The sequence below is a fragment of the Oryctolagus cuniculus genome, chromosome 5, assembly GCF_051225735.1.
Source record: "Oryctolagus cuniculus isolate XC-2025 breed Fujian yellow rabbit chromosome 5, ASM5122573v1, whole genome shotgun sequence".
Lineage (NCBI taxonomy): Eukaryota > Metazoa > Chordata > Mammalia > Lagomorpha > Leporidae > Oryctolagus > Oryctolagus cuniculus.
The window spans coordinates 40,098,256-40,118,991 of NC_142871.1; the positions used below are offsets into that span (position 1 = coordinate 40,098,256).

General features: G+C 37.9%; 1 protein-coding gene across 1 annotated transcript in view; it reads right to left on the reverse strand.

Moving 5' to 3' along the window:
- The window catches only part of LAMA2 (laminin subunit alpha 2), a 705,005-nt gene that overhangs the window by 436,591 nt on the left and 247,678 nt on the right, over nt 1-20,736 (reverse strand). Inside the window, exon 7 of the mRNA XM_089333528.1 lies at nt 5,083-5,262. Within this exon, the coding sequence (XP_089189654.1) occupies nt 5,083-5,262 (180 nt within the window). The remainder of the gene's footprint in view (nt 1-5,082; nt 5,263-20,736) is intronic.

Genomic DNA, 20,736 nt, shown 5'->3' on the forward strand with positions numbered 1-20,736 from the left:
TTCAATTTTAGAATGGGAAGATGAAGAGATTGATTAAATTCCTGAAAAGAAATCCAAATGAATGATCATAAGATTACTCAAAAAGCAATGAGAAGTTCATGAGTTAAAGAAATCCATATATTATGTGGATAAAAATTTCCCATGAGATAAAGATATTGAAGAAAAATTAAACTGTAATGTTAGAAATGAAGAATTCAATATGTCAAATAATAAAATCAATAGCCTTTGTTTTATACATTGTCTTGTACACATAGACTATGCCATGGCGAGAAAGATAAATGTAACCAAGAAATGAAAATCACAAAACAGTTAAATAATACAGAAAAATTCCTTAATTAGAAGAAAGAAAGGAACATACAAATACAGGAAGCACATAGAATTCCTTATAGACATAACCAGAAAAGATCTTCACCACAACAAGTACACTCAAACTTTCAATAGTAAAACATAAAGGAAAGATTCTAAAATGTGCAAGAAGAAACTCCAGATTACCCTTAGAGGATCTCCAATTAGAATGACAGCAGATTTCTCATCTTAAATCCTCTCTCTCACTCTCCTCTCTCTAATTCTACCTTTCAAATAAATGTTTTTAAAAAAAAGGGGGGGAAAAACAGGAAGAAAATAGAGCAATACTAATTAGAAAGGCAAAAGTCAAATTAGCCCTATTTGCAGATGACATGATCCTATACATAGGGAAACCAAAAGACTCCACTAGGAGTAGAACTCAGAAGAAAGCTTGGTAAAGTTGCAGAATATAAAAGTAACTCACAAAAATCAATAGCCTTTTTTCACATAGACAATGCCATGGCAGAGAAAAAACTTCTAAGATCAGTCCCATTCACAATAGCTACAAAAAATTTAAATACCTAGTAATAAATTTAACCAAAGAGGTGAAAAGTACAAAACATTAAAAAAAGAAATAGAAGACACAAAAAATGGAAGAAATTTCCTTGCTTATGGATTGGAAAAATTAGTGTCATCAAAATATCCATACAACTGAATGCAATTTACAGATTCAATGTGATCCCAAACAAAATAACAATGACATTCTTCACACACAGAGAAGAAATGATGCTAAAATTCATATGGAAACACAAGAGACCTCAAACAGCTAAAACAATCTTAGACAACAAAAACAAAGCTACAGGCATAGCAATACCAGATTTTAAGACATACTACAGGGAGTTAACATCAAAAAACCCCGGTAATGGTAGAAAAACAGACATGAAGATCAACGGAACAGAACAGAAACTCCAGAAAACAACCCATGCATCTACAACCAACTAATCATTGACAAGGGAACTAAAATCAATCCCTGGAGAAAGGACAAGATCTTCAACAAATGGTGCTGGGTAATTGGATCTCCACATGCAGAAGTATAAATCAAAACCCCTATCTTATATCTTACACAAAAATCAACTTGAAATGAATGAAGGATCTGAATCTATGACCTGATACATTAAATTAAAGAGAATGCTGGGGAAACTCTGCAAGATATTGACATAAGCAAAGACTTCTTGGAAAAGACCCCAGAAGCACATGCAATAAAAGCAAAAATATACAAATGGGATTACATCAAGCTAAGAAGCTCTGTACTGGAAAGGAAACATTCACAAGCTGAGGAGGCAACTGGCATAATGGGAGGAAAATTTCCAAACTATAAAACTGATCAAGGATTTACATCCAGAATCTATAAGATTTCAAGAAATTCACCAGCAATAAACAAACAACCCAGTTAAGAAACGGGCAAAGGACTTGAACAGGCATTTTTTAAAGGAAGAAATCCGCAAACTATGCAACAGATAAAGGGTTGATAACCAGAATCTACAATGAGATCAAGAAACTCCACAATATAAAAAAAAAACCCCACTTAAGAGATGGGCCAAGGACCTCAATAGACATTTTTCAAAAGAGGAAATCCAAAGGGCCAACAGGCACATGAAAAAATGTTCAAGATCACTAGCAATCAGGGAAATGCAAATCAAAACCACAATGAGGTTTCACCTCACCCCGGTTAGAATGGCTCACATACAGAAATCTACCAACAACAGATGCTGGAGAGGATGTGGGGAAAAAGGGACACTAACCCACTGTTGGTGGGAATGCAAACTGGTCAAGCCACTATGGAAGTCAGTCTGGAGATTCCTCAGAAACCGGAATATAACCCTACCATACAACCCAGCCATCCCACTCCTTGGAATTTACCCAAATGAAATGAAATTGGCAAACAAACAAGCTGTCTGCACATTAATGTTTATTGCAGCTCAATTCACAATAGCTAAGACCTGGAACCAACCTAAATGCCCATCAACAGTAGACTGGATAAAGAAATTATGGGACATGTACTCCGTAGAATACTATACAGCAGTCAAAAACAACAAAATCCGGTTATTTGCAACAAAATGGAGGAATCTGGAAAACATTATGCTTAGTGAATTAAGCCAGTCCCAAAGGGACAAATATCATATGTTCTCCCTGATCGGTGACAACTAACTGAGCACCAAAGGGGAAACCTGTTGAAGTGAAATGGACACTATGAGAAACAGTGACTTGATCAGCTCTTGTCCTGACTGTTGATGTACAATGTAATACTTTATCCATTTTAGTATTTTCTCTTTGTTTTGTTCTAGTACTATTGGTTGAACTCTGTGATTAACACACAATTATTCTTAGGTGTTTAAATTTTAACTGAAAAGTGATCCCTGTTAAATATAAGAGTGGGAATAAGAGAGGGAAGAGATATACAATTTGGGACATGCTCAATCGGACTTGCCCCAAATGGTGGAGTTAGAATCATGCCAGGGGATCCCAATACAATCCCATCAAGGTGGCATGTACCAATGCCATCTCACTAGTCCAAGTGATCAATTTCAGTTCACAGTTGATCACACTGATAGATCTAAGAGTCAAAGGGATCACACAAACAAGACTAGTGTCTGCTAATACTAGCTGATAGAATCAAAAAGGGAGAGAACGATCCATCATGGGAAGCGGGATACACAGTAGACTCATAGAATGGCAGATGTCCTAAATAGCACTCTGGCCTCAGGATCAGCCCTTAAGGCATTTGGATATGGCTGAAGAGCCCATGAGAGTATTTCAGGCATGGAAAGCCAAGACACTCTGAAAAAAAAAAAAAAGAAAGAAAAAGAAGAAGAAGAAGAAGAAGAAGAAGAAGAAGAAGAAGACGACGACGACGACGACGACGACGACGACAACCTAAATGGAAGATCTCAGTGAGTGAGATCCCACTGGAAATAACAGGGCCATCAAAGAAGGAGGTACCTTTCTCTGAAGGGAGGAGAGAATTTCCACTTTGACTATGACCCTGTCGGAATAAGATCGAAGTCGGCGAACTCAAAAGGCTTCCATAGCCTTGGCAACTCATGACTAGAGCCTAGGGAGATTACTGACACCATAAACAAGAGTGTCAAATTGTTAAGTCAACAACAGGAGTCACTGTGTACTTACTTCTCATGTGGAATCTGTCCTTAGTGTGTTGCCCAATGTGAAGTAATGCTATAACTAGTACTGAAACAGTATTTTACATTTCGTGTTTCTGTGTGGGTGCAAACTGATAAAATCTTTAATATATACTGAATTGCTCTTCTATATATAAAGATAATTGAATATGAATCTTGATGTGAATGGAATGAGAGAGGCAGCGGGAGATGGGAGGGGTGTGAGTGGGAGGGAAATTATGGGGGGGGGGGAGTCATTGTAATCCATTAACTGTACTTTGAAAATTTATATTTACTAAATGAAAAATAAATAAAAAAATAAAGGATGAAATTCAAAAGGCAGACATATGTAAAGATGCTCAGGACAACCAGCTATTAGGGAAATGCAAATCAAAATCACAATGAGGTTTCAATTTACCCAATTAGAATGGCTCTCTTACAGAAATCAACAAAAACTAAATGCAGGTGACGATGTAGGGGAAAGGTACCCTTATACACTGTTTTTCATAAACTAGTACAGCTATCGTGAAAGACATTATGGAGATTCCTCAGAAATCTGAAACTAGATCTACTATATAAGCCAGCCATCCAAGTGAAAACAGTGTATCAAAGTGTTATCTGTATCCCTATGTTTATTGAAGCTCAATTCACACACAATAGCTAAGACACAGAATTAATCCAGATGTCTATCAACCAATGACTGGATACAGAAAATGTGGTGTATATATATATATATACTCCATGGAGTACTTCTCAGCTGTAAAAAAGAATGAAATCCTGTCTTTTGCAACAAAATGGATGTAACTGGACAACATTATAGTTAGTTAAATAAGCCAGTCCCAAAAAGACAAATATCGTATGTTTTCCCTAATCTGTGGTGAAAGAGTACAAAAATGTAATGTATGAGCAAAAGGAAGTTTTTTTGAGGTTTGATTATTGTTTTAGCCTTTGTCTCTATTATTGAGGAATAGTATTTTTTCTTCTTAGTATTTGCTGAATTCTTTACTTAGCAGAAGGTTAAGCTTGTGATTATAAAATAAACTTCAAGTATCTTATTGTAAAAATTAAAAGAAAAATTAAGAATGGAAGATGAGGGATAGTAGAAGTGTGAGCGCGAGGGAAGGTGGGGTGGGATGTATCACTGTGCTCTTAAAATCTGTACATATGAAATACATAAAATGAATTCACCTTATATAAATAAAAAATAAAAAAAATAGAATGTTAATTCTTATTTCCTAATGTGGTATGTGGCCAAAAATGTTTCAAATGTTTCAAAGTCTCAATACTTTTGAGTTTTAACAAATCTCCAAGGCCAACTATACTACTTGTACAGATCACCCAATGTCACAATAACAAATTTTAACTCTAAAATAAAATTATGAACTAGACACTATGATGCTCATTTTATAAACGAGAAACCAAAGCTTAAGGAAGTTAAACAGTTCGCCAGCTGTGGCATACCTAGCAAGTGGCAGAGCTTGCATTTGAACCATGGAAAGTTTATTGAATCTCAAAATCTCTGATAATAACACTTCTAAAACTTTTTAAAATCTTTTACAAACTATTGAGAGGATGGACATGGTGTCATTCACAAACTCCAGTATGATCCATCATAACTTACTCTTCTTGTGACAATAGGGTCAATTTCTCTTGGGTCTTTGTGTGCAAACATCATCAAGTCAGCATTCAAGGTGCGGATCCTCTGAAATCTTAGGCGGATGTAGCGAGCAGAGGTAAACTCCAGCAGTTCAGGAGAAGGATCATCAGCACTTGGTCTCCCATTGATCAAAGAGATGTGAATCTATACAATATGGAAAATAGTTAACAATTAATTGACCAAAAAATCAAATATATATTTTCTATTTTCTTGCAAAAATAAATGTAAATTCTTATTTTTTCCAATTAGGCAAATTCAAGTTCATGTTTACACAGTGGACTATAGTGAAGTAATTCAAATATTTTATGGTCATTTAAATATATATATATATATATTTGCTTATATCTTGGTATTCTCTGTACAGTACAATTACCTCCATTCCTCTTCTTCAAGGCAAAGAATCAAACTCCTCTTCCTAGAATTTTCATAAATTCTTAAATCAATAATTCTTTTTCTGAGAGTTATTATGCACCAAATTTTTTTAAGAATCTAGTATATAGTAGAAACTAAAAAACCTTAGTTTTTAAAAAGGTCACAAAATGTTACACAAAAGAGCCCATCAAAATTAAAAGTAAGTCTGATTTGAAAATATCACACTATTAACCCTTATAATATAAAAAGTAAAAATTTAAACTGTAAGTAAAATAACAAATCTATGATCATTCTGAGATAGTTCCATAGATTGCTTCTTGTTATTATTAGCTTATTTCTTTACTAGGGAAAAACTTACCAAAGATGTAACATATTCTAAGAAAAATACATTGTATGAAAATACCTTTAACTTGGATGGGATGATGAGATTTTTAGGAAAATAATTTGGCACAACTGACACCAGACAAAGCTGCAGGAGGCTGGCATACTTCTATAGACATTTCTCAAGAGCAGAGAATTCTAATGACAGTTAGTTGTTAGACAAAAAAAAAAAAAAAATCTATCATGAAAGAATGCCCCTAACCCTAGCCCAAAGGACTGTCATAAATCAACAAGGAACAAAAAATGACAATACAAAAGTAGACAAAATATATAAAGTCAACCCATCAAATGCAAAGAAATGCAAATGACCACTAAACTTGTGATAAAATATTGAACCTCACTCATAACAAGAGAATTGTTAGCTAACCGCTCACTGCTAAACTCCTTTCTATTTTTACAAGTTGGCAAAACCCACTAAATTTTGTTAATAATCTTTGATACAAAGACTAGAGAGGATCATGGACCAACATTTAGTTGTATGAATATAAAATGACATAAACCCCCAAGAAACCCCTTAGCCATAATTATCCAAATGAGAAACTCTTGGAAGTTTGGATTTAGCAATTCCACTTCTGGGGATTATCCTATAGACATATAAAAATATAGATACTATGATATGTATGAACAAAATATTTTAAAGGGATTGAGCATTTGTAATCTTCCATTCCCACAAATCACATTAAAATCTTAATCCCAATGTTATGGTATTTGGAGTTGGAGCCTTTGCAAATTAACTAGATTATGAATGGGGAGTCCTTTTTGATGTGAATTTGCCCCCAATAAGAGAAGGTCAGAAAGACTGCTGGCTCTTCTTCCACCACATGAGGACTCAATGAGAAATTGGCGGTGTCCTAGGCAGGAAGAAGGTCCTTACCAGAAACAACCATGCCAATATCCTCATCTCACACTTGTGGCCTCCAAAACTGTGAGATATAAATGTTTATTGTGAAAAAGCACCTCATCTAGCAAACTCTATTACAGCAGCTCTAATGACAAAAATGGTATTATTCTTTTGGAATTTGGAGTGCGAGTTGGGTAGACGTCATGGCATAAGACTGGAAACCATCTAATATCCATAAACGTGTGCTTGATGAATTAAATTATATATCTACATAATGAATTATGTGCAACCATAAAAAGAAAGTATTTGAAACTTTTACTGTGGCACAAAAGGTAAAGCAGCTGCCTGCGGTGCCGGCATCCCATATGGGCGCTAGTTCAAGTCCCGGCTGCTCCACTTTTGATCCAGCTCTCAGCTATGGCCTGAGAAAGCAGAAGATGGTTCAAGTCCACAGACCCCTGCACCCGCATGGCAGACCCGGAAGAAGCTACTGGCTCCTGGCTTTGGAATGGTGGAGCTCCAGTCATTGTGGCCATCTGGGGAGTGAACCAGTGGATGGAAGACCTGTCTGTCTGTCTCTCCCACCCTTCCTCCCTCCCTTCCTCTGCCACTGCCTCTACCTCTCTGTTACTCTGGCTTTCAAATAAATAAATAAATGGTTTTTACAAAAAAATGAATGAGAGTATTTTCAGTATACTAATAGGGAGAATATTTCATCTTTTCTACTACGTGGATTTTCTACTAAGTGGATTGTTACCCATGAAATAAATTGAATCAAATCAAAATTTTTAAAGAGATTGAAACTGGGAGCAAGAAGTCAACTGAAAATGTGAACATGCACACAGGGCTAGAGAGACAGGAACACAGCAGCAGAGTGCTGTGCTGGGGTGGGGTAGGGTGGGAGATGTGCATGGACCGTATGGTCTTCCTGTACCCTGGGGGGCTGTGATGTGAGGTCACCCTCTGAGATTTTAATCCATTTCTGAAAGACAATGTATCGTGTGCTAATTACATTTTTTGACAGGAGAGACAATGATATGTATTTCCAAAGCTAACATTCTGCATTTAGAAAATCCCAGAGAGCATTTTACAAACTGACTGCCAATAAACTACTGAGGTCACCAGAGAAATATAGCAAGCTCTGAGATGAGAAACTAATTCTGATGTCACAAGGAATAGACTCAAGGTGACTCACAAAATGAAAATATGAAATGTCTCACTTAATTGAATCTACTTGGAATACTCAGTAAAGAATAAATTCATCTCATCAACACATTGGAAGATGATAGCCAAGTCTCCCAAAATACTGAATCACAAAATACTGAATATAGGAAATTCTAAAAGCCAAAGCAGATCTTACATATTCCACCATTAAGATATCTGGCAGGCAAATGAAAAATATTTGTAAAATCGTGTAAATAAAATAATGTGTAAAAATGTGTAAACATTTTAAAAATAAAAATGTGTGAAACATGTGTAAAAGTTGCCTCTAGTGCTAAACAGGTATCGATTGTTAAAAGAATGAATAGTTAGATGCATAAAGTCACTAAAATTAGTTTCCATTATAAGTTTGACATTCAAAAAAATCAGCAGTGACCCCAAATTCATACTAAAATTGTTGTCAAGTTCTTCTTTGACTACAGCCAAAAATACTATTTGAAAGGGAAAGGATTCAAGTTTCTGAAAATCACTAAGGTTTTCTGTTGTTGTTAATGCTATGGTGAACTGCCTTCACACTGTACAAAGCAGCAGTATCCACATGTAAAGACTTTTTTTTAAAATAAAAAAGTATACAGGTTCTCATTTAGGTTCGTAAGCCATATGCTAGCTACATGGAGTAGTCAGCAAAAGCACATTTCTCCTCACAGCTTTGGTATTCTCATCAAGCTCCTCTGCCAAGACATCTTGTGAGTATCGTTAGTCCCAAGCTGTTTCTGGGACAGAAAACCAGCCAGCTGTTTGGCCATGTTGTCTGCAGCTTCCTTTTGACATTTCCCTCCCAGTCTCCTGCAAAATAAATCATAATATTGGACAGAGCAGTTCCACTGGCACGATATTGCCTAATTCCAAGCCCACTGGAGAGTTTAGCAGACTTCCTGATACCCTATGGGGTGATGACTGGAGGGTGTCTATCCTCAAGGAAGATGAAAAGTATCAGTCCCCAAGACCACTGCTGCCTTGCTGGGAGGCCCTGGGAAATCTGTGGCTGGCTCCCGTCTTCTGAAATGGTTTCTATTACAGACACGTTGGTGGGGTGTGCGTTCATGCTGTCATAGGAATTCATTCCAACTGAAAATATCAGCCTGTGATCATCACCCGGGTTTTTAGACTTTAAAAATACTTTTTTTTTTGAAATGATTTTTACAGATAAATAAAGTGTAAAATCTCATCAAAATATCTCTTTATAGCCAAATGACTAAATCAATGTTACACGGTACTCATCCAGATAATTCGCCTTTCATGAATGTAAGTGTACCACATAAATCATGCTTCCCTGCAGAGTAACAAGACTTCTGTGCATCTATGACATTTCACTTTAAGACACAATGTAAAAAATGGTTTATGCCGCAAATAATCAGATTTCTAGTACAGATAATTGTGACTTGTGGTTGTATTTTTATATTATCACATCTTAGAGTTTTAATACCCTCCTCAATGATACAAGTTTGTTGTGTGAATGAGTGGATAGGAAAATGAAGGCTGCTCCAAGATCATTAGAAAGTATCAGAAACTTTGAAGTAAGAAGTAGAAGTGGAAGGAGTTGACAACCTTATGTGTGTATGTGTGGTACGCTCCTCTAGAACATCTGAAAACATCACGTGTATGTTCAATGTCTATGAGTATGCCAATGGCATTGGTAAAAGGTAATAACAATAAGCTGACTCCAGGAGAAAGGGCAAATCCATGTATGTAGGATGAGGGTAGCTCTCAACTTGTTTGGCCAAATAATTTATACCTTAATGGGTGACTAAGATATCTGGAACCTTTTTTTTTTTTTTTTTTTTTTTTTTTTTTTTTTTTTTGACAGGCAGAGTGGACAGTGAGAGAGACAGAGAGAAAGGTCTTCCTTTGCCGTTGGTTCACCCTCCAATGGCCGCCGCGGCCGGCGCGCTGCAGCCGGTGCACCGTGCCGATCCGGTGGCAGGAGCCAGGAGCCAGGTGCTTTTCCTGGTCTCCCATGGGGTGCAGGGCCCAAGCACCTGGGCCATCCTCCACTGCACTCCCTGGCCACAGCAGAGGGCTGGCCTGGAAGAGGGGCAACCGGGACAGAATCCGGCGCCCCGACCGGGACTAGAACCCGGTGTGCCAGCGCCGCTAGGCGGAGGATTAGCCCAGTGAGCCGCGGCGCTGGCTGTGGAACCTCTTAAATACAGTCATTCCTAATATGTTATTTCAGAGAGGGAGAGTAAATTTATCAAGATATCCTTGAACATGAGACTGTTTTTATTATTGACTATGTGGAGAAACACTGGAGAGGGAGGAGAGATAAAGAAACTTATGGAAAGCGAACATTATAGCAATTTGTCATCTTTATAATAAAGATTTTTTTTTCAGTTTGTCATCTTTATAAAAATTTTTTTATTTGAAAGAGCTACAGAAGGAGGAAGGGAGAAAGGGAGGGAGGGAGAGAGAGAGAGACAACGAGAATAAGAGAATCTTCCATCCACTGGTTCACTACCTAAATGGCTGCAATGTCAAAGGCTGGGCCAGGTTGAAGCCAGCAGCTTCATCAAGATCTCCCACATGAGTGGCAGGGGTCCAAGCACTTGGGTCATCCTCAGATGCTTTCCCAGGTGCATGAGCAGGGAGCTGGATCAAAAGTGGATCAGCCAGGACAGTATCTGGTGCCCATAGAGGATACCAGCATTGCTGGCAGCAACTTAACCCACTGCATCACAGTACCAGCCCAAATAATGTGTCATCTTTTCTCGAGCACAGGACAAAGGCTCTGGACCAGGCTTTAGATGGCAAACAGGTACTTTTTTTGCAGGTGTTCCGCTTTGTTCCTATCATTCCAGAGCTTCCTTCATCCCTTTTCAACTGCCCTTTGGAAAGTCACCAATGTTTTCACTTTACTGCCTACAACGACCATTCTCAGGCCCGTTTTTGACCTGTTGGCAGCATGTGAAACAATTGATCACTCCATTACCTCCTGGGACACACTGTGCCTAGTTTCCTCCACCCCAGCTGCCACTTGGCGGATCCCTCATTTTCCGATTGAAGAGCACCACAGTCCTCAACCCTTGGCCTTTCTTCTGCTCTTGCCTCATGTACTCAGTCATGCTCCCAGAGCTCAGGGCTTTCCATACCATCTCTGCTGACGTCTCCCACACTTAAACCTCAAGGCCTGGCCTCTTTGAAAGTCAGTGTGCAGAAACCAACTGTCTAGGTGCTCTATGTACTTGGCTGCCTAACAGGGTCTCACTCTGCATTCCTATTCTTCCTCCCCCGTCTTCCCAGTCTCATTAAATAATGTTATCCTTTCATCTACTTCAGATAAACAGTTTTGAATTACACTTGACCCCCTTTGTTTAAATATTTGTTTATTTATTTGAAAGGCAGAGTGACAGAGTGGGAGAGACAGAGCTAAAGAAGAGATCTTTCCATCTATCTGCAGGTTCACTCCCCAAATGGCTGCAACGGCCTGGATTGGGTCAGGCTGCAGCCAGGAGCCTGGAACTCCATCTGGGTCTCCCATGTAGGTGACAGATGCCCAGATGCTTAGGCCATTCTCCATTGCTTTCCCAGGTGCAACAGCAGGGAGTGTGATTAGCAGGAGTGGATGGGAAGTGGAGCAACCAGGACTTGAACCGGAGGCTTAACATGCTGCACCACAACACTAGTCCCATTTGACTCCGTTTGTTTTCAACCTAGCTATAGTTTATCTGCAAATGTTGTAGGCTTTCTCTGCAAAATACTGTCTGCATCCCAACACTTTTCACCACCTACACTAAGATCATCTTGGTCTAATCTTTATCATCTTCTACCAGGAACACCACTGTTGAATGTTTTTCTCTACCCACCAGAACATGATTCCCAATAGCTCAGGCATTTTCATGTTCTGTTAACTGATAAAATCTGTAGAAAAAATTGCTAGGTAAAAAAAAAAGGAATAAATGAAACTTACAAAATTTTAAAATGTTTAGCAAATTGCCTAGCCTCTCTATCAAATGAAATTTTATAAAGTTTATGTTTTTCTGTTATTATAGGTATAAATCTGTGTATTCTGTTTCCACAAAATGAAATAAAGTTCAGTAACACTTTATAAACTTTAATTTACCTTAACAGAAAAATTCCACTGTGATTTACAAAATCCTATCAAATCAATGGAATACTGGGAGGTTTTAAAATGTCATAAAATACAAAAGCACAGAATATATGTGAGAGTAATGTATGGGTAATACAAATAAACTGGGTATAAAATAAAAGTTGCCGAACATGACCTCTATAATACAGAATAAAATGTTTTTAAATTTTGGACAACTGATGTCACTATCAAGAATCTCAGTGAGTGACAGAAGGTTATGGACTCAGGCCTTCCAGATGTTATTTCCACTGGTACTGAGTGGTTTACTGAAGTTCTCTTATCCTCCTTTACTCCCTCTTCTGTTATTTCCTCCCAGTAAAAGCTGTCGTATTTAGAATGGCTTCTATTGAGGATGGTTTTCAAGCACTGTCCATTAGCACATTCTGAAATGCAGGTGCTCTGAAGGCCTACAATGCTTGCTGGTCTTTCACAGCATTATTTCTGGTTCTTTTTACAGCCCAGTATCTCTCCTGCACACAGCCAGTCAGTCACTCAGCCATTCAGACACATGTACTGGATGCCTAATATATGATCACCGAATCATTTTCATGTCCCTTTTTATTCCACAGTGTATCTCATCTCTGTGTCCATGCCTCAAATGCCTTTTCTGCTTCTCCACTGCTCATTTACAAAGCCATACTTTATACATCGTTAAGGTCTCAGTTGAAATACCAAATCCTTCCTTCCAGGAATATGTCTATTAGACTGTTGAGGAGGACTTTCTATGAATGCTCCAGCCTGCTCATAACTGCTACCAGACCAATGAGGGTAAGAACGCTATCTTATTTATAGGACAGTCTCACTGCCGAATGTAGAGTAGTACATAGATTCTCAATATTTTCTGAATTAATAAAACAATATCACTGCCCAAACACTACAGATTGTGAATAAGAATTCCAATGAATTAACTTTCTTCCTCAACTAAACATTTGCAATTTGTGTATTTGGCATATCATTAAAAATTTCACTTTGTATATATTTTATCTACATTTTAATCCCATTTACTGGATGTGCATCATGAACTTCATTGTGAATTTTATTTACCATAATATAACAAATCACTCTAGAGCCACAACAGTGCAAGTACTCAAAAAAGAACATAATATAGGTATCCCTGAAGCTCAACATTGAGTACATCAATGAAAACCTATTAAATAGCAGAGCCATTTCTCAAGAAATAAATAATGGGACATATTTGCTTAAGTGAATATATGCTTTCGGGTGCCTGAATATTCCTGTTAGCCAGAACTGAAGAGATTGTTTTTTCCATCAAGACTGTAATGCACTGATTTAGTTCAGCAGATCTTTAATAAATATGTTATCATCAGAAGCTTACAAGCCCAGCCAAAACAACTATTCTTACATGATTGATGGCCACTGAGCTGCTTGAAAAGTAATGCTTTAAAAATAAAATGTCAAGGACTGAGTGGGACCTTAACTTCTCTAAGCCATTCCAAGAATACAGACAAATGTCAGCTTAATGAACTGTTTAACAAATATGACTGTATCACTGACAACTCTAGGCCTGAGCTTAGTCTTAGCAGGGCTTCACTCTCCCATAAAAGGTATTTTGCTTTTGACACCTACATGGTTCCAATTGCTCCCAAAACTTAAATTGCTTTTCTCCTATTCTTTAGAATTACACTTTCTTGCATTTGTCATTCCTGGGTGAAAGCTTTGCTTTCTATGAAACATTTAAAAAGATTCTTCACTGTCAAAGCAACAGTCATTAATAAATTGTAGCATAATAAGAAAATCACTTTTTTTTTTTCCAAAGGGTGTCTGTCTGACATCTTTTGTTTTTATTTCTCTTCTTTCCTGGAGAAACTAACTAAAATAGTACTTACAAATACACACACACACACATGCACACACTATGATGCTATGTATTAAATATTAAATTTATCAAACGTTTATATAGTTTCTCAGCAAGTTAAAGATATACACACACTCACTCTATTTCTACCCCCTAGCTCCCTTCCTCATTTTCTATCAGAACTAGTTGCCATTTTTAATTTTTTTTTTGTTCCAACAGATTTCACACGGCTGTGCTTTCTAACTGTAGGGAACCGCTTAACACACAGAAGGTCTAAATTTTAGTAAAGATTAAAAATAGAAGCAAAGTCTCAGCTGCTTTAGGAGCTCCAATTTTCTCAAAGTCTCAAAATTGGTAGGGGCCGTCTTGTCAAAAAGCTCCTGGTGGTCTTCTTGCTTTATAGGACTCAAAGCAATCCACTAAAGCATTTATTTCTAAGCTCCTTCTTCAAGATGAGCTTAGCTTAGTTTCATCTGAAATATGCCCAGATGGGTGACCTGTAATCCATCATAATTGAATCAAAGATTTTCGTATCATCCCCACTGGTCATGATGTATATAAAAGGAACACTGACCATTCAGAGCCAGAAGTTTTCAAAGGAGGAAATCATTATTAAATGAAAATCTTACCCATTATCCCACTTTTAAAAGGAAGTTGACATATAAGAGGTCATTTGATATGTATATTTAAAATTTTCAAATAATAATTAATAAATTTAAATAGTATTTCAAGTTAAAAATTTTCATTTATCCTTATATTTTTCTTTCTCCAGTTAAAGTATATTATATTTGCACAGATAAGAGTTGTCAAAATGGATTTTTTTCAGTCTCTTGTGGGAGCTCCTTATTTACATTTTATCAAATGCAGATGTCACGGCTACATCTTTATACTATCAAGCTGAAACTATATAGGGTTAGAGTCATCATCTGGAATTCACAGCAAGGAAAGAATCTAAGAGGAAAAGTTTCAGAGCAAGTCATAAGGGAAAACACCAGAAGGAAGGACTCTCATTTTGCTCAAATATGGGTATTGTTCCAAATTTTGTTTGAGTTGTGCCTCATCCAGAAACATCTTAAGAAAACAGAATCATTAGTGATCTACTCCAATCTCCGAGATATTTAAGAAATTTCTTTACATTACAGAGGAACTGGCACATAAACGTAACAGTGGTTATTGCTGTGTGTGCATCGGATGACAGAAACTTTGCATGTGATCTTTAGGTACTAACTCATGTAATGTTAACTCATTTGATGGTTACAACCTCAAAGTGGGCACTCTTGCCTCCTTTTAAAGAGAAAAAAAGACATTAAGATTCTAAGAAATATGGCTAAGTGCATTTTGTTAGGAAGTTCTCCAATTGCAGTCAATTCACTGAAGATGCTCTTCCGCTCCATTCTTGCCTCGGCTCTCCGGGTAGGAGTTCAGTTAGTGTTTGTTGAATGTGTAACATCTCCTCATCTAGGTACTACATGAAGACGTACAGTGATGCGAAGTTCCCCAAAAGTGAGAGAGGTTGTCACTGTCCTCTCCATTCATTCTGTCACGGAACCTGCCCTCATTTCCATTCTGTGTGCATCTTGTATTTTAAATACTTATGTATTTGAAAGTTGAGGGATCTCCTATTTGCTTGTTCATTCTTCAAATGCCCACAAAAGCTGGGGCTAGGTCAAAGCAAAGCCAAGTGCTTGGAACTCAACCCACATCTCCCACATGGGTCCCAGGGGCCCAGGTGGTTGAGCTGCCACCTGCTGCCAACCAGGGTGTGCATTAGCAGAAAGTTGGAACCTGGAGCAAAGCCAGGACTTGAACCACGATAGTGCAATATGAGATGCAGAGTCCCCAGGCAGACTCTCAGTGGCTGTGCCAAACACCTGCTCCCAAACTTGGCATTTTAACTTCCTTTCTTCTTTCTTGACCTGTTTTTCTCCCATGAAATTATCTTTATTGATTGATTTCCACAATTTTTCTTCATGTATTTATTTATGTAGTAATTCTACTGCTAGTTCTAAGTATTCTGTAGCTCTTTGGGTAGATAGTTTACTGCACACAGTCACCACTTAAGAGCAGCCAGTTAATGAAATGGTACCCAGGGCCCCTGGGCAGGGCAGGGCAGAAGCAAAGCAGAGCACAAGAGAGACACTAAACCGAAGGACAGTCCTCATTTCCACAACGTCTCCTGCCGCTGATCTATCATCATAGAGACCCTCCGGGTAAATGGAAGCACAGCTCTATGCTGATCAAAACTGGAACTACATGTCTAAAAATTGAGAGCTACAGAGTGATTATCCAGGAAAGAGTCAGCAACTCCTGAACCCATAATAACATAATGATAACTGAAATTAGGACAGGTTTAATAATGAAGACTTTTAGTAAGGGAGCCATTTAGAGGTGTGCCAGAAAATATATATGCACATGTGTGTGCGTGTATGTGTGTGCATGCGTATTTCATTAATGGTAAACTCCACAAAGTATTAAAATTTAAAATTACATAAAATAGAACAATATTTTATACCAAAAATAAAGATCTGTTAAGCTAACACGATATGCCTTAATGTGGAGGGCTGTTAGACATCATTCTGAATATAAAAAAAAGAAAGCAATTGAGAGTGCCATGACCTACATTGGGAGGACAGAACAATCAGTGCACTTGAAAGACACAGAGTAACAGCACAAAGGAAAACTTAAGCAACATTTTCCTGTTTTGTTTTCAGGCCTCGTGTGGGAACACTTGTTTAAAATTAAAATAAAATCTTGGAGCAGGAGGTCTAAATATGGTGCCAGATCTTGTGTCATCGGATTGGAACAAAATCTAGTTGGATACTTAAAACAGAAGACCAGTCTCTTTCATTCCCTTTTTCTGACTCTAGGGCTCCTCAGAGAGACAGTGTGTGTGTGTGTTGGAGGGGGGTGGTGTCTGTATATGCACACATGTGTATATTGTACAAGTATGTAAATTTATACAAGAATATTTTCCCACTTATATGGATGGCTCATGGCAGTCCCTACTAATTTAATATTCAAAAAAGTTCAACCTGAAACAGCAAGATGTAAGAGACTTTAAATTATGAAGACACACTAATGGAGTGTGGATATAGACACAATTAGCTTGAGGTTGAGCATGTTCCAAAAAGAAACAATAATTCTGGTATCCTTAATTGTGTCCATGCAAACCAGTGTCCCTAGTTACTGTCCACATCTTCCTAAGATCTGACACTTGCCTGCCGACCCTTACTCCCCCCAGTGTAGAGACAGGCTAATTATCTGACCGCTGCCTTCTTTTGCCACGTTTCCCTCTAATGTATGTTTCATGTTTTTAATCTGTCAATGTCTCCTTCTACATCTTATTCTTCATTTATCTCTTTTTTTCCTCCACTCTTGCCCTCCTTAATTGCATTTTATCTCTAGAATGAAACTGTATAACCATAGCTGGTCAGGTTGTTGCATTTTGAGTGAAATCTTGTGTGTTCTATTACTCTTAATATAGTCCCTCACCCAGAGTTTGTAATAGGAAACTACAGGTCTTATCTCTCTACTCTTAGGAAATGTAATTGCATAAGAAATTTTTAAAAAATAAAAGATAACTTTTTCAAAACAATTTTTTAAATTTCCATAACTAGTGAATTATTCATTTCAGTGGGCTTATGAGTCTGAATCTTAGTATAAAGACTAAGAATGTATATTTTGTCTAATAGTGGTTGTTCCTGTATGCCTGATTGTTCATATAACTGTGTGTGTGTGTGTGTGTGTGCACGCGCGCTCAGAGAGTTAACTTCACTTTAAGATCATATATATTGGAGACAGACTACCTGTGTTCAAATGCTGGCTATACCACTTACTACCTGTATGAATTAGATGGTCTACTGAATTTTTCTGTGCTCAGTTTCTGATGTAAAAGCAAGTAACAATAATATTAACTATAGTTCCATTTGGTGGATTAAAGGAAATCATCGACATGAAATTATTAGGATGATAGCTAGCACATAGGAAAACTAAAATGTCAGCTGCTCTTGTTACCTTCAAAGAGTGAGAACGATAATGTAAATGGATGTGTGTGTCTCTGCTAAGAATGTTCTCACCCTTCACAGTAGTTATTTGCTACTGACCTGGATGGCCTCCAACAGTGTGAGAAGTAGTTGCACAGTTCCCACTCACAGTGGAGCAAGCACTCTGATAGGCCATGTTGGTTGAACATCAACGGGCGTAAGTGCACCCAGGAAAGCAGGATATGTTCTTGTTTTTGTCTTCTCACCCATATCTGACTTATGCACAAACCATTAAGCAAAAAAAGACTAGTGGGCTTCCTAGCTCAAACCCCATCCAGTTTTGGGCTGAACCTATCACTCTGGAAATGGCTTCTGGAGCTGAGATCAGAGTAAATGACCAAGTATCAACACAAGGCTGTAGGAAGAGGAGGCCACAGAATTGCTGAAATCCGGGCAGCAGTTTGTGAGAGGAGAAAGATGAAAAAAAAAAAACAAACAAACAAAAAAAAAAACAAAGTGATGTGGGATGGGACCCTTTATAATGTGACTTCATACATAAAATTCTGTTGGATCCACCAGATTTACAGCTAATCACTGTGTTGTGTACAGATGGCTAGATAGCATTCACAAAAACCAAGGTTGTAAGAAAGCATTTCATTGAGGTCGCTTGCGGTGAGTTTTACTTGCTTTACAGAACAGTGCCAATTCTACTGCACATCAATGATGTCCTAGGTTTAGGTTCATGCCATTATCCTGTGCAGAGACTGATCATGATCATTTATTTACTAGGTCTGTAGGATGCTGGCTCTGTGCAGGTGGACATCTGTACAGCACCAGCAGATCTCCTGTCCCTTCAAAGAAACAGAGGGCACCAAGGGACTTCCCCTCCCACACAACCAGAAGATGAAGTTTTTCCTGTAGATTTACCAAGCACACAGTGTTCTTGTTCCTTTGCTGGACTCAGACTAATAACTGACCACAGGAAGCCGAGGGCCGTGGCCTCCGAGTAGCTCAGATACAGCATGTGTTGCTGGTCAGCCGGTGGGGGGCGGGGACATGCTGGAACTCAGGGCCTCATTTTCGGAAGGAAGTCATGCAGAATAGCTAGTTTTTGGAAACATTAAAACTTGAGAAAAATGAATAAACAGATGATTAGAGGTCATTGATCATTATTGTAAGCTATTCGTCAAAAGGGCACTGTGTTTCACAACATTCCTTTTCTCTTTCCTCTTGACGAACACAGCGTGAATGAAAGGTAAAGGGAATAAAACATTTAATCAATCATCCAGGGGCCAGGGCTGAATTGTTTTCTGTTACACATTTGCTGCCAAGTTCACAGAATTGGGTTTGTTTTCAATTATTTGTAATATGTTTTCCCACAAGGATTTATAAGAGGTTGTTTAGGCACTGTTCCTTTTTCTATTAATGACAAAAATACAACTGTTCCTCCTTAGCGAAAAGAAAAGGAGTTACACTGGGAAAATTGTTATGAATATTGCTGTTGTATTTAAGAGTTCTTGTTTTCATATAAACTGGCTCTACAGAGAAATGGCAGCAAGATTGCTTCATTTCTTCTACCTTATTTCGGAAACAAGAAGCTGACATTGATTTCTTTAAAGAGATAACTTATAACAAGGACATTTTAAGAAAATCTAAAGTCCAGATTGTATATTTATAATGTTCACATAGTACTTTGAAGGAAAGGTTCAAAGTGCATCCAGCGACCGTTCACTGCCCAGACAGCCCCACTTCTCACTTGGTTATTCCTAAAGTCCCCTTTCCCTCCTGTCTTGGACTTGCCCGTGGCTTTTCCGTAGGCCTCTCCCATCCCACTCAACTACATCAGTGTCATCTCACTATCTCTCAGTCTGATGAAGTGCAGACACACAGATTCATTAGCAGGATTTGCCATTCATTCTTAATTGGCCAGGTAGGGCAAACTCACAAGCAGCAGCAGAAGGAAGAGAAAGGATCTCTGTGATCCTGTTTACAGGCGCCCAGTGGGCTCTATTACTTCTGAGGAGAGATGATGTCCAGACTTCTGATTCTGGTCCCCAGCTCCACAGCACAGGACAAGAGACCATGGTGCTCATGCTCCATGACTTGGCTTCACTGACAATGAGCTGAATGCACCTTAGAGAGCAGCTTTGGAAAAATCCCAGACTTAATAACGGCTGTTCTACAGACTGGATTTTGTTGGTGCGTTTTTCTAAAACTCTAATCAATATTCAGTACCTTATTTGACTTTATTCCTGGTAATTCACCTTCTTTTCTGTGTCTAATCCTTTCTTCTCTATCATAATTAAGCTCTTCCACTGGAATATCTGTTGATCTTCCTATCCTCAAATAATGTACTTTAGCTGAAATAATCCTCCCCTTAACCTCTGCTTCTATGCCTCTGATTCATTTAAGTCCCTTTGCTGGTCTCTAAAGTATACTATTTCTAAAAACAAAGTATTCTCAATTCTAAGGACTTTTCACTTGGATCTTCTCCCTCTGATTTATATATCCCTGTTTCCTTGCAGTGCTATAATTGAGAAATGACATAATAGTGCTGACAAAAAGAGGAGAAAACATTTTCTTATGAGACAGACATCATTGCCAATTTATACAATCTGTATTGAAGGATGCATTCACTACTCACAATCCCCTTTCTTCCTCAACTAAAAATATAAATATGTATATAGATGAACATACATGAATGACTGTAGAATAAGCATCCCAGAGTTGATACATCCAAATGCATGTTGCACTTTCAAAGTAATTATTTTGGTGTTCTCTACTTCTAACAATATTGCCTTTTGTTCCTTTATTTTAATATCTGACTGTTTTTCTTTATTCCTGAAGTATTTCTTTAAGCATTAGTAGAAAGACCATCTCAAGAAAAAAGTTATTGGGGATAAGGGAAAGGAGGTCA